At 39.0% G+C, this 15,364-nt stretch overlaps 1 protein-coding gene across 3 annotated transcripts in view; it reads right to left on the minus strand.

The window, feature by feature from the left end:
* The window catches only part of LOC127813892 (protein VASCULAR ASSOCIATED DEATH 1, chloroplastic), a 102,455-nt gene that overhangs the window by 65,327 nt on the left and 21,764 nt on the right, over nucleotides 1-15,364 (minus strand). For all 3 annotated transcript variants that reach the window (XM_052355003.1, XM_052355002.1, XM_052355001.1), the window contains exons 3-4: nucleotides 14,764-14,814; nucleotides 14,140-14,205 (exon numbers count right to left, since the gene is read on the minus strand). In XM_052355003.1, the coding sequence (XP_052210963.1) occupies nucleotides 14,140-14,205; nucleotides 14,764-14,814 (117 nt within the window). The remainder of the gene's footprint in view (nucleotides 1-14,139; nucleotides 14,206-14,763; nucleotides 14,815-15,364) is intronic.

A 15,364-nucleotide genomic window follows, 5' to 3' on the forward strand; every position in this document is an offset into this window, starting at 1 on the left:
ACTCCTCCCTCATTTGCACCATCTCCTCCCGCATTTGTACTAGCGTCCCATCCAACCTTCTTTCCAACCCCCCTATGGAGCCTTCCATCTTATGGTCGATTGCCATGATCGCCTCATGGTTATGTCCATTCCCCAACTCCAGCCAATCAACTCACTTCTGGAATTCGAACATAGAAGAGCTGACTTGATGCAGCTGGGATTCCATGTTCTTCATGCGGGTCCCTTCCACCATGAACTTCTAATAATCTTTAGCCAGAATCGAGCCCTGATACCAAATTGTCATTGCCCTTGGTAGAAACAATAGAGTTTCCCTTGATTCAATGAGATTCAAGGGATCGCAACCCTAGGTACATGACAAATTCCCCCTTGATTTCTTCCAACTTCCTATCAAAACCCTAGGTACATGACAAATTGGTATCAAAGCAATTGTTCCTCAGCAATTTTCTCTGTTAAGTAATTCCAACGGATATAGATAGCTGCCTTCCAACGCAGCTGATTCTCCAAACTTGATTCCGACACACGCATGTTAATTCTCGGCTGAGAGTCAGGAGATCCAAGCAACTCTTGAAGGCCAATCAAAGTTGTTCTAACTGTGCATTTTCTCCTGCTCTTGAATCAAGTTTGACTCTGAAGCGAAATAGCACCAACAATTCTTGGCAAATTGAAGGATAAGCAGATTCCAAAATCCGATCCAACTTGAGACATTGATGGCGACGCAGTTTCTAACCCAACTTCTGATTAATACCCAGGCACTAAGAATCAAACAAATTCAATGCTGCTAATTTCCTACTATCCCGGGTGATATTTTGTTGATTTCCAACTGCAACCTCCAATAGCATATTCAGAATGAGCGAGCGATTCTCAGATCAAATTTCGAAGGCAAAGCACGAGGGTTGGCTCTCGACTATGAGTGTTGGTAATTTTGTTCGAAATTGAAGAAAAACGGGCCAAACAGTTCCAACCGTAATTCCAGTAAGGACTCAACAAGAATTTTGAAGATGAGTAGGCCAAGCGATTCCAACTGTAATTCCGGCAAGGACTCAACTCGCTTTCAGAGGTGATTCCTAGCAACAACTCTAATCGCTAATTTAGCAGCAACAGAAAAGGCAACGCTAAGACAAGCAGATTCAGCGAAGTTAGGTTTCAGAACTGGAGGATTGTCGATGTGCTGCAATCGCAATCAACAGCAAAAAACTGTAGTGGATGAAGAAGAAAATTTAGAGCAAGATCCTTGGCCAGCAATTTCATTAGCAACCTCTTCACGATGGCTGACAACACTAGGATGAACCAAATGGAGTTTCAATTACAACAAGTCACGGTTGCAGTGGCGGACTTGCAAACTCGAATGGGAACTTTGGAGGCGTCAGTGGAAATGATGGTGAAAAGGAGGATAGAAGGAGCGATGAAATAGTGGCCCAAGGAGAGTCGCGAGTAGAACATGCAGTGGCGGGATCAGATGCAACAATTTATGATGATATTTGCAAGGCAAAATTCGATAAGAATTCCTCTTGATTTTCCTCCTAGGAAAAGATCGGATCTAATCCTACCTTGAAATGGAGCGATCCCCAGAGCTACCGAATCCTCAGAAGAAACTGATCGTAAGGTTGATAAGGTCTTGAGACTGGGAATTGTAGTTGCAAGAAACGAGAAAAGACCTGAAATGGATCAAACAATTTGGGATGACAAGAAAGTGTTGAATGAATCACGGGATTACACATGATTTGGAGAGGAAGATTGCAAGCAGCCTTTCCAAGAATATATTGGATTCTCTCCAAATATTAGGAATGTAATCATAGTTTAAAATAGTTTCCTAAATCTGTAAAGTTGTATATATGCTTTCCTTGTTTATTGTGTCGCATATCTTTCCTTTCATAGAACTTTCCTATAGTGTATTCTCTTCCCTATTAATAGGGAATGTATCCTATTGTTCAAGGTATGATTTTGATTCTGAACTTCCTTTCTACTCATCAATTTTACATGGTATCAGAGCCAACCTAAGAAAGTTCTAAAAATCGTTTTTTCGGCCTTCATTGCCTCTGCTACAATCTTGTTTTTCAGCCTTCATTGCCCTGTTTGCTTCCTGTCCTTTCCCGATTAATTATCTTCCTACAGAATATCGAAGATCACAGAAGCCATATCTCTCACTCCAACAAAAGAGGCAATACCTATTGAATCTACGAATGGAGGCCCATCTTCTAGAGAGTTACCCAGCATGCATCAATCATATCGATTGGATGGTGGCAACTACCTCCAATGGTCTCAATTGGTAAGGACTTTTTTGAAGGGAAGGGGGAAGATCTCCCACCTCACTGGACTAGCCCCTAAGTCCTCAGATTCTATGTTTGCTACTTGGGACATTGAGGACTCCATGTTAATATCATGGTTGTGGAGTTCAATGCAGCCCAAGGTAAGTAAAAATTACATGTTTTTATCTACGGCTAAGGATATATGGGAGACGGTAAAAAGGACATACTCAAATATGCAAGATGCATCTGTTGTTTATGAGATTAAGACCAAGATTAGTGGCACAAAACAAGGATCTATGAATGTGACAGATTATTATAACAAGATGAATGGTTTTTGGCTTGAATTGGATCACTACCAAGACATTAAGATGGTATGTAGTGAAGACACTATTATTCTAACATCAATGCTGGAAAGAGATAGAATAGTAGAGTTTTTGGCTGGACTTAACCCTGAGTTTGATCACGTTAGAGCCCAGATTCTTAGCCAAGAAAAACTGCCATCTTTGAATGAGGTCTACTTTATAGTTCGGAGTGAAGAACATAGAAGGATTGCCATGTTTAGTGATAGTCATATGGAAGGTTCTGCTATGGTTTCTAATAGAATGCAGGGAGCCTGGTCAAAATCGTCTCAAGGCAAGGAGCAGTCTTTTTCAAAACAAAATAAGGAAGGCGTGTGGTGTTCTTATTGTAAGAAACCTAGACACACACGTGAGACATGGAAAAGAAGCAGTCTTAAGCAAGATGGGAGGAGGATTCAAGGGTTTGCAGGCCAAATAGTCCATGAAAGCTTATTTGACCACTAAAGAAGGAGAAGAAACTGCTGGAAAAGAAGAGGCTGCAAACATACCTGATTTGGGAGGACTAAACATTGAGGAGATCAGTAAATTGAAATCTTTTTTGAAAACCTTTCAAGGGGATACATGCTCTCTAGCTCAAGCAGGTATGTGCTTCAATTCTGAGAATTTTATTGCCTCCAAAATACCTAGGAATGAGTTATGGATATTGGACTCTGGAGCTACTGATCATATGACTCCTAACCTAAATCTTTTTGAAACATATGAACCCGTAAATAGCTCCAGAAACATTACAGTTGCCAATGCCCAGTTTGTTCCTATTGTTGGGCATGGCAAAGTGAGCCTCACTCCTATTTTTAAAGTGCAGTATGTTCTTTATGTTCCTAGCCTTTCTACTAATCTTCTTTCAGTCGGTAAATTGACTCGAGATCTCAATTGCAGTGTAATTTTTTCACCCTATGACTGTGTGTTTCAGGATCTGGCCACGGGGAGGACAACTAGAGCACACCAAGGACTGTACTACTTGCAGCACCAGTAGATCCATGATTTCCCTACAGAAGATCAGCCTATCCTAACCCATGTTTCCACATCAAATTCTACAAAAGAAGTTGTATGGCTTCACCATCTTAGATTCGGGCACCCTCCTTTTTCTCTATTGAAATCCATGTTTCCTAAACTATTTCATGGTCTTAATATTAGTGAGTTTCACTGTGATGTGTGTGAAGTATCCAAACATCATAGAGTTCCCTATGCTGTCAGTAATAAATTGTCCTTGTTTCCTTTTTCATTGGTACATTCCGATATATGGGGACCCTCAAAAATTTCTAATTGTTCAGGGGCAAAATGGTTTGTTTCTTTTATCGATGATTGCACTAGAATGACCTGGGTTTACTTATTAAAAGAGAAGGCAGCCCTTAGTAGTGTCTTACAGTCTTTTTACATGATGATTCTCACCCAATTTGGGGTATCAATTCAAAAATTCCGAACTGACAATGCCCGAGACTACTTTAATCACACTCTCAATCAGTTTTTCCAACAAAAATGAATTCTCCATGAATCCTCTTGTGTTGACACCCCCCAACAAAATGGGGTTGCTGAGAGAAAAATGAGTCATCTTCTAAATGTGACTCAAGCTCTTTTGCATTAGAGTTCTGTCCCTAAAACCTTTTGGGGTGAGGCTATGCTAACTGCTACCCATTTGATTAATCGAGTCCCCTCTCGGGTGCTTGGAAATCTTAGTCCTCATCACTGTCTTGCTACTCATTTTCCAGCTCTCTCTCTTCATTCTCCTCTCCCACTTAAGGTTTTTGGGTGCGTAGCCTTTGTGCATGTGTCTAAACAACACCGGGACAAATTTGACCCAAGAGCTCTTCGTTGTGTTTTCCTTGGTTATTCTTCTACTCAAAAGGGCTATAAATGTTACTATCCTCCCACTCGGAAGTTTGTTATCTCTAAAGATGTTACCTCTGTGGAAAAACAAGCCTTCTTTCGTCCTTGTGTTTCTGGTCACCAGGGGGAGAGTCTAGATGGTGCCTAGGTCTTGCCAAGTTTGGAATCAGTGTTTCAGCCATCATCCACTCAATCCTATGACCCCCGGTCCACAATTTCTCTTCCCATTGATACTGAGTCTTCTGTTCCCACTAATTCTTTGTCTCCTATCTCTTTTACTCCATGTCCAGCTCCTCAAGAGGTAACATCTCAAGAGTTACTCCCTTCTATCCCAGGTTCTCCTGCAAGGTTCAAAGGGTCACCCTACGTGTATAAAAGGAGGAATCAGCCTACTCAGTGTGCTCAGCAAGAACCAATTTCCTCCCCACAACCAGGTATGGAATTCTCTCAATCCATTGAACCTTTGTTTACTATTGACTACACTGATTTGGACCTTCCTATTGCCATTAGAAAGGGAGTTAGGAGCTGTACTAAATACCCTATCGCCAATTTCATTTCCTACCATCGTTTGTCTCCTAAGCACAAGTGTTTTATCTCTTCTCTTGACTCTATAGCTATTCCTAAGACTATGGAGGAGGCATTACAGGATCAGAATTGGGTGCATGCTATGCAAGAGGAAATGAGGGCTCTAGAGAAAAATCAGACATGGGACATGGTGCCTAAGCCAAAAGAGGTGTCGCCTGTGGGTTGTAGATGGGTATTTAATGTTAAGTATAATGCAGATGACACTCTGGAAAGTTATAAAGCTAGATTGGTTGCCAAAGGATATACTCAAACCTATGGTATTGATTATTTGGAAACTTTTGTACCAGTAGCAAAAATGAACACTGTAGGAATCCTTCTGTCCTTAGCCAGTTGTTATGGTTGGCAATTGATGCAATTAGATGTTAAAAATGCTTTCTTACACGGTGATCTAGAAGAAGTTGTCTTTATGGAACCACCTCCAGGTTTTAATAATGGTGTTGCAGGGCAAGTTTGCAAACTAAGGAAAGCTCTTTATGGACTGAAACAGTCTCCAAGGGCTTGGTTTGACAAATTTTCAAAGGCTATGAAGTCCATGGGGTATTGGCAAAGTAGGGGAGACCATACCCTCTTTATCAAACACTCAAACAAAGGTAGTCTAACAGCTTTATTGGTGTATGTGGATGATATCATTGTTACAGGGGATGATATTGAGAAGCAACAACAACTAAAGAAGAATCTAGCTCGTGAATTTGACATCAAGGATCTTGGTAAGCTTAGATACTTCTTGGGGATAGAAGTAGCCTACTCTAAGGATGGCATTTTTCTCTCCCAAAGGAAATATACCATGGAATTGCTAGAGGAAACAGGGATGCTTGGTGGCAGGACAACAGCCACACCTTTAGAGCCTAATCTTAAGCTGGGAGATTCTAATAGCCCGATTGTGGAGAAAGGAAGGTATCAAAGATTAGTGGGACGTCTGATTTACTTATCTCACACTAGGCCTGACATTGCATTTGTTGTTAGCTTGGTGAGTCAATTCATGCATAATCCTACTGAGGAGCATATACAAGTAGTGAGAAGAATCCTATGTTATCTTAAGACAACTCCCGGAAAAGGCTTGCTATTTAGACCAGGGAAGGAAATGGAAGTAATAGGATATACAGATGCTGATTATGGGGGCTCATTGGTGGATAGGAGGTCAACTACAGGATACTGTGTCTTTCATGGAGGTAACCTAGTGTCTTGGAGAAGCAAAAAACAAAATGTGGTGGCTCGGTCTAGTGCGGAGGCTGAGTTTAGAGCAATGGCTCTCGGTCTATGTGAGCTACTATGGCTAAGGATAGTGTTGGAAGATCTAAAAATTCCTAGCAATGGACCTATGAAGTTGTGTTGTGACAATCAATCCACTATCGGCATTACACGCTGTGGAAGTATAAATATGTTATATTGTTGTTCTTGCTGTATTTGTTGATCTGATTATGTTGTATTTCTGTTGGTGTTGCTATTTTGTAACTTAAGTGTGTTAGGCGTTGTCCTTCAATAAGGAGTGCTAGTTGTGTCTATAAATAGCTATGCCTCTTATTTCATTGCAAGTTTTTTGATTCTCTGGTCAATACAAGTTGTCAAGAGACTTCATTTTCTTCTCTCGTTATTAGATCTTTCGTACCCTAGCTTTCATCACATGGTATCAGAGCAGATGGCCGGCAATTCGAATTCCTCTTCATCTCCTCGTAATTCCTCCTCGTTAATAGCCTCGCAATTTGATTTTTCTGCAATGGCTAAGGCGTTCAGTTTTATGCTGATTAAACTGGACTCAAGCAATTATATTTTTTGGAAAGCACAGATCCTTGCAACTCTTCGTGCATTTGATCTCGTGCCTTTTGTTAATAAGACATCACCGCCATTGAAGTATCTGTCACATTCAAATACAGCGTCAGCTGATGATACAGCTGCTGATGCGATCAATCCAGATTATCTTGCTTGGATGCGATCCGATCAACTGTTGCTTGGATGGTTGTTTTCTACAATTGATCGCGAAGTTCTTGCACAGGTGATTCATTTAGAATCATCTGCTGAGGTATGGAATTCTTTAGAAAATCTTTACTTGTGCCAAACAATTACTAAGTCATTCCAGTTGAAACAGCAACTAAGATCACTCAAGAAAGGTGCATTGTCGGTAAATGACTGTCCTACAGATTAAGACTATAGGTCACTCTTTAGCAGCTATCGGAGAACCTCTAGATGATAAGGAATTGCTTCTTGCAATTCTAAACGAACATGATCATGACTATGAAACGGTTGCCAGTTTGATAACTTACCAGATGGATGAGATAAATATAGAAAAGGTGCAATACTTCTTGTTAATGCATGAACAAAGGCTGTTTTCTAAGAATTTACCATTGGTTGCTCCTACTTTTGATTCAAAGGTACACAAGTCATCTAGTATGACAGTTAATATGGCACAGTCGACAAGAAATGGCTCAAGTGAGTTTGTTGCTAATAGAGAAGGTTACATGACTCGAGGAGGAGGTTTTACTAATAGAGAAGGAAGAGGACGAGGTAGATTTTCTAACAGAAGAATCTATTGTCAGCTTTGTGGCAAACCAGGGCACTTTGTCGACAAATGCTACCATAGATTTGATAGAAATTTCCAGAGAATTTCTAATTCAGGTTTTGGTCAGTTTAATAATGGTGATGGTCAGTCAGGATCCAAGGCATATATGGTTACCTTTAATGGTTCTAATGGAGCCTACATGAATAATTTAGGATTTGTTCCAGGTGCTAGCTATAGCAATTTTTCATCACCCGTTCCAAACTGTTTTCCAAATGCCTATTATAGCAATTTTCCTCCTCAACCTGATAATATGTCTCAATCCTCAGCTTCTGTTGCAGATCCTGCTTGGTTTGTTGATTCTGGTGCAACAAACCATATAACGTCTAACCTTGGTAATCTTTCCATTCACACTCCTTATACTGGAGATGATAAAGTGGCCATAGGAAATGGTAAGACTATCTATCTCACATGTTGGATACAGCAATTTATACACTCATCAGCAGCCTACTTCTATTCTTTGTTTGCCGAATGTTTTGCATGTTCCTACTATGAAAAAGAACTTAATTAGTGTATCACAACTTACTCGTGATCACAATGTTGTTGCTAAATTTCATGCTACTTCTTGTTTGATTAAGGACAGGGATTTCGGGAAAGTGCTACTTCAGGGAGGACTTAAAGATGGACTCTATCGGCTGTCACCAACATTTGCTCATGTTGATTCCAATATTCCAGTCCAGTCCAATGTCTCAGAATCTTTGAATTTTCCCTTGTTATCAAACAGTTTAGTTGGTTCTTGTTGTAATAAACATAGCTCATTTGGTCATGAGTAGTCTTCTAATGCTAAAGTAGCTCAATGTAACAATGTTAGTTTACAATGGCATGCTAAACTTGGGCATCCATCATCAAATGTCTTACGAACAATGTTAAACAAAGTTCATATTCCTTTTTCTAAATCTGATCTCTCTTTTTGTGACTCATGTAAGCTTGGTAAACTACATCAGCTACCATTTTCTGATTGTGAAATCAAGGCTACAACACCATTAGAATTGGTTTATTCTGATTTGTGGGGGCCTTCTCCTGTCTTGTCTACAGAAGGGTTTCGATATTACATTGTCTTTGTGGATGCTTATACTAGATACTCATGGCTATATCCTTTGAAATTAAAATCTGATGCCCTGTCTACCTTTATGACATTCCACAAGTTTGCTGAACTGTAATATAACTCAAAACTTAGGGCATTACAAACTGATAATGGGGGTGAATTTAAAGCCTTTCTACCTTATCTTCAAAGTCAAGGCATTCAGCCTAGATTTTCTTGTCCCTATACACACCAACAAAATGGTGTGGCTGAAAGAAAGCATAGACACATTGCTGAAATGGGGCTTACTTTATTAGCTCATGCTCATATGCCATTAAAATTTTGGGTAGAAGCCTTTCTCACTGCAGTTCATATCATAAACATCTTACCTGCTTCTCCTCTTAATTCTTTCACCCCTTTTGAATTACTATATCACAAACCACCAAACTATTTCTTGCTACAACCTTTTGGTTGTGCTTGTTTTCCTTATCTTAGACCCTACAACAAGCACAAGTTTGATTTTCATACTTCCAAATGTATTTTCATTGGATATAGTCACACTCACTCGGGTTATAAGTGTTTGCATCCCTCCGAACGGGTTTATGTTTCTCGTCATGTTCAATTTAATTCTCTTGAGTTTCCTTATCCATTGTTATTTTCCCGATCCTCTTCTATAACAAATTCCCTTTCAAATACCTATCAATCTGGTGGATCTTCTATAGTGTCACCTTCTGTTTTCTTTCCTTTTTCTTTCTCGTCATCTCCAGAAGTAGCACTGCCGCATAATTCTTCTCCTAATCTTGTTCCAATTTCTCCTTCCTCACCTCTTTCTGCCTCTGCACCTCAACTCGGCTCAAATCCATCAGCATCCTCTAATTCTTCTTCCTCACTGCCAGTTTTAACTCCTACCTTACCCAGATCCAAAGCTGCACCTGCACCTTCTATTCATCCTATGGTCACTCAGTCCAAAGCTCGCACTACTTCTATCCCTCCTCATGCTTTAGTTAGTACACTAGAACCTGATTTTGTTCATGAGGCTCTATTAGACCCACGATGGGTTCAAGCTATGGACGAGGAAATTTCTACTTTACATCGTAATCAAACTTGGGTTCTTGTGCCATTTTCTAATGACATGAATTTGATTGGATGTAAGTGGGTGTTTCGGATAAAATATAAGGCTGATGGTTCAGTTCTTAAATACAAGGCCAGATTAGTTGCAAAGGGTTTTCTTCAAAACCCTGGAGTAGACTATGGTGAGACTTTCAGTCCTGTGGTAAAAGCTCCTACCATTCGAGTCTTGTTTTCTTCAGCAGTTGCTTTTGGCTGGGATGTTCAGCAAGTAGATGTTAACAATGTATTTTTAAATGGTGATTTGCAAGAAGCTATGTTTATGGCTCAGCCGGAAGGTTTTGTTAGCTCTAAGTTTCCCTCACATGTTTGTCAATTAAAGAAGTCTTTGTATGGTCTTAAACAAGCACCAAGGGCTTGGTACAATAAATTGAGGATGGCTTTGCAGAGCTGGGGTTTTTCTAGGGCCATTTCTGATGCTTCTCTGTTCATTAAGCACACATCAGCCTATGTTTTGTTCCTTCTAGTTTATGTTGATGATATTTTGATTACTGGTTCTGATAACACAGCTCTTAAATCTTGTATTGCTGATTTAGAGACTCAATTTGCCTTAAAGACTCTTGGTTCTATCAATTATTTTCTTGGATTTGAGGCATATCGAGATACCAGTGGCCTGTTTTTGTCCCAATCTAAATATGTTTTAGATGTGCTAAAGAAAGCTCACATGCAAGACTGTAATCCCTGTGAAACACCCATGGTGTCTGGCCTTTCTTTGACTGATGAGGGTGATGTTTTTCCCAATCCATCTTTATATAGAACTCTAATTGGATCTTTACAATATCTGACATATACACTCCCTGATATTTCCTTTGCTGTTAACAAGTTAAGCCAGTATTTGTCTGCTCCCAAAATGCAGCACTGGACAGCTTGCAAAAGACTTCTTAGATATATCAAAGGGACTATTGGATTGGGCTTGTGGTTCTCTTCTTCATTGGATAATTTGGCTCTAACAATGTATACTGATGCAGACCATGCTCGCTGCAAGGACACTAGAAGATCTACTAGTGGGTTTAGTGTCTTTCTTGGACAAAACTTAATTGTATGGGGATCAAAGAAGTAGTCAGTGGTGGCAAGATCAGTTGGAGAAGCTGAATACTGAGTTGTTGCTCTAGGTGTTACAGAACTGCTATGGTTGCGGTCTTTATTTGCTGAGTTGGGCTATCCATGTACTACTACATCAGTCGTTTGGAGTGACAATTTGGCAGCCAAAAGCATGGCTGAGAACCCTGTATTTCACTCTCGCACCAAACACATCGAAATTGATGTTCACTTTGTGCAAAACAGGTTGAGAAGGGTAATGTTGAAGTTCGGTACATTCCTACAGCCTATCAGATTGCAGATATTTTCACTAAAAGTCTTGCCAGAGATCGATTTTGGTTTCTGTGTCAAAAGCTTGGTCTTAAGATGTCTCCTGTTCAACACAAACACTATACTTCTTCCAGCACGTCAAGACTGCAAATTGCAGACTGTCCTCTGACAGAGGAGTCTGATTTGAGGGGGAGTGTGGAAGTATAAATATGTTGTATTGTTGTTCTTGTTGTATCTGTTGATCTGATTATGTTGTATTTCTGTTTGTGTTGCTATTCTGTAACTTAAGTGTGTTAGACGCTGTCCTTCATTAAGGAGTGCTAGCTGTGTCTATAAATAGCTATGCCTCTTATTTCATTGCAAGTTTTTTGATTCTCTGGTCAATACAAGTTGTCGAGAGACTTCATTTTCTTCTCTCGTTATTAGATCTTTCGTACCCTAGCTTTCATCACACACAACCCGGTGCAACATGATAGGACCAAACATGTTGAGATTGATCATCACTTTATTAAAGAGAAGTTGGAATCCAAGGAAGTATGCATGCCCTTTGTTACTTCAGCAAATCAGATTGCGGATGTGTTAACAAAAGACCTACCTATTAAGAGATTTGAAGAGCTTAAAAGCAAGCTGGGAATGATAGATATTCACTCACCAGTTTGAGGGGGAGTGTTGAATGAATCATGGGATTATACATGATTTGGAGAGGAAGATTCAAGCAGCCTTTCCAAGAATATATTGGATTCTCTCCAAATATTAGGAATGTAATCATAGTTTAAAACAGTATCCAAAATCTGTAAAGTTGTATATATGGTTTCCTTGTTTATTGTGTAGCATATCTTTCCTTTCATAGAACTTTCCTATAGTGTATTCTCTTCCCTATTAATAGGGAATGTATCCTATTGTTCAAGGTATGATTTTGATTCTGAACTTCCTTTCTACTCATCAATTTCTACAGAAAGGAATGGCAGTTATTAGAGAAGTTATTGAGGCTCCATGAGAGGAGAAATCTGTTGAAAGTGAACCTCCGATATACACCGGCAAACAAGAAGAAAAATATGCTTTCACAACATTGCTAGAGTCTGTAGATGATGAGGAAGAAAAGTTCAAGGCGATAGAGAAACCTATAGAGGGTGAAGATCCGTTCAAAAGTTACTTGGTGGATCTCAGAAAAAGGAGAAGGAAAAAGCCTAGGAGGAGCCGAGGATGCAGAAGGAAGGCAGTTAGCCCAATCAGAATTTTTCCACTACAACTGAGGATATAGCTAGACAATCCCCTGCACTCAAAACAGCCAACATCACAGGCAAGGTGATGGGGGGAACATATGTAAACAGAGGTTTGCAAGATTCAGTTGCTAACTATGACAGACAGGGACTAGGATTGGATCACAAGATAGGAAGGTTGGTCCAAAGAGTTTTAATAAACCCAAAGAACATTATCTATCACACTGGAATGTGTGCATCCAAGAGTATTACAGCAAAGGATGGGAACCCAACCCTGGGTGAGTTCATCGAAGCCAATATAGAACAACACAAGTATACCCTGGAGATAGATGCAGCTCTGATCACAATTATAAGAGCTGCATTTACAAAAGACTTTGGACTAACGAAAATCAGTGTGGTATGCTTCATTTACAAATTGGTATGCTTACGGCTGTTTTTCAAGATTTACCCAGAAAGGTTGTGGCAGAAAAGGAAAACGAAGAGAAAGAAACAAGAGAAGGCGATGGATGAACTAGAAAATGAAAACTGGGATTGGATGAAGAAACAGTAGCACAATGGCTGTAAATTTTTTGGGACAAGAACTCTCTCAAGGAGGGAGGAATTATCATAACCCAAGGATATATTATGAATAATCTAATACATATATTTTCTTCTTATGGTACGTTGCTACTTACCTCTTGTACCTTTCAGTTGTTACACTGCCTAGACACCCTATAAATAGGCTATAGTAGTTGGAGAATGCATGTTTAAACGATAACTGAATTCAGTCATTTCCCTCTCATCAATTCTCTCTCAATTTCCCTCTTATCTCTCTCCTGATCCCTCTGAATTCTCTTTAATCTCCCCCTCCTTGCTGTTATGTCTGTAATCCTCCCCCAATTCTTGTTGTATTTCCCTTCCTTTCAGTCTAATTCCCCCTTGATTTCTTCCAATTTGCTATCAAAAGCCTAGGTACATGACATTAATCAACTTAGGGGTTGACTGTCAACTAGTAGACTTGACAGGTGACCAAAAGTCAACTGTGGAGCTTGATCATCTAAGAAGTACATTGCTGGAGCCAATAGCCGATCTGAGATTTGGCCATTGCATCAACTACTAATGTAGGTGAATTGTCCCTAATAAGCAGCTAACTTTTGAGCTTGAATTTGGAGGAGTAAATGAGAGACTATTTAGCCCAGTATATAGTGCATGATTAGAAGATTCTAGAATTATATAGTGCATGATGAGAAGATTCTAGAATTATAAATTTGGTGAAAATTGGTTAAAAGTTTTTTAAGCTGCAATTTGGAGCTAACGATATGATTAAGGACTAACTAAGTTTGCTTAGAGAAAGCTCCAGCACTCTGCCTATTCTCCAGCTTTATAAAAGAGAGAAGAGAATTCTAGAAAGTGTTGTGCCCTCCATCACTTTGCTAATGCAGGTAACAAGCATCAAAGAGAGTGAATGCCACAATAAGTGCCAGGTGGCAGCAAGACAAGATGTCACCTAGTAGCAGCTTCAGTAGTTTGGGAGTGCCAATAAATAGGGCCCAGCAAATGAGTGGAAACCTGAGAGAGATGGGCCCCCAATGGATCCCAATTAACCCATTTAAAACTAAAAGGCATATTAGAAAATTTATTAAATCAAGTATGTAAATGAAGTTAATTGCAGCCCCTTTTTAATCCCTAATAAGGAACTAAGGAGCATGCTTTTCTGCAGTGTTATAAATTACATTTTTTGAGTTATAATAAATGTGAAATAAACAACAGGATAAAGAGAAAAGCAAGGAGAAAATAAGAACGAAGAAGTTGGATATGCCATAGTGCATGTCAATATTTCTGTCTGTGAAAATGAAATTAAAAATTTCAAAACAAAATTCAAACAGGTGGAAACGACAAAAGAGACTTTGTCACAGACCTTTGTCTCAAATCCAAAGAGATTAGAGTAAAAGCAAATGAAATGGCCAAACACGTACATGTGACCCTGCAACAATACATAGAACTAAAAATCAGAAACAAAAATGACATACAGCCATATTAATCACCTCCAAGTTGCAAGGAGTAACAAAGAAAAGTAAGAACAGTCTGAAACTCAATATAATCACCATATAAGTGCTTATTGATAGGGCGTTTAATACAAATAGCAGTTTTTTTTTTTTTTCCTCAAAAGCAATAGGGCATTGCAAAATGCAGGGATATTATATTGTTAAAAAACTTGATATACATAGTTGAACCACTTTCTTAGTAGTTTGAGCATTTGGGACAAGTTATAACTTAAAATGGTATCAAAGCTCTCATTCTAGGAGCTCCTAGATTCAATTACTGATTCCCCATTATTCTTGTTTGTTGTGCTATCTTTCTGTGTGTTTAATACATACACACGCAACTACATGAGGGAGAGTGTCAGAAAATTGATATACATCATTCAGCCCATTTCTTAATATATTAAATTTTGGGACAAGTGGTAACTTAAATTTATTAATTCAATTGTGAAGCATTAGGTTCCAAGTTACCTATACTAGCCATCATCAAATCAAGATACCTGCAGAAGAAAACTCTCTTGCAGTGCACAATTGAAATCTTGAACAAGGACCTGTAGAAACAAGAAAAAGAAAAACATGAACACTGCTTCAAATAATAGATAAACTAATATTCAAAACATTTGGCACTTGGAAGGAAAGACAAACTTAAATGCATTTACTGGTCTAGTAGGAGCACAATCAAAGTTGACACCAATTAAACTGGAAGATTGAAATCAAACATTATAAATTAGCATTGCGCAGAGAGAGAAAGCTTGGCATGCCAGATCTATAAAGCAATTTTGACCACTCAAAAATTCAGAACATATACAATATAAACTAATAACCAATTGAATATCCTATCAATTGACATTAATTTGACTTGAAAAACCTCCGGACCAATTGTCTTCTTTGATTACAAATTCTATCTTCTGTAGTTCATCCTACTAAGAGCCATTTAATGATAATTAGCATAAAGAATGAAGAAAATCAGCCTAGAGAAAGAAGTAATGTGGAGAGGAAAGACATAGGAATATTAACGGTTCTAAATCATTTAGAGACTTCAAAGTATTTTTTCGAAGCGCATGACATCATGCTTTCATCCCTAATGCAAAGGGCCAATTA

This window comes from Diospyros lotus, chromosome 12 (assembly GCF_014633365.1).
Source record: "Diospyros lotus cultivar Yz01 chromosome 12, ASM1463336v1, whole genome shotgun sequence".
Taxonomy (NCBI): domain Eukaryota; kingdom Viridiplantae; phylum Streptophyta; class Magnoliopsida; order Ericales; family Ebenaceae; genus Diospyros; species Diospyros lotus.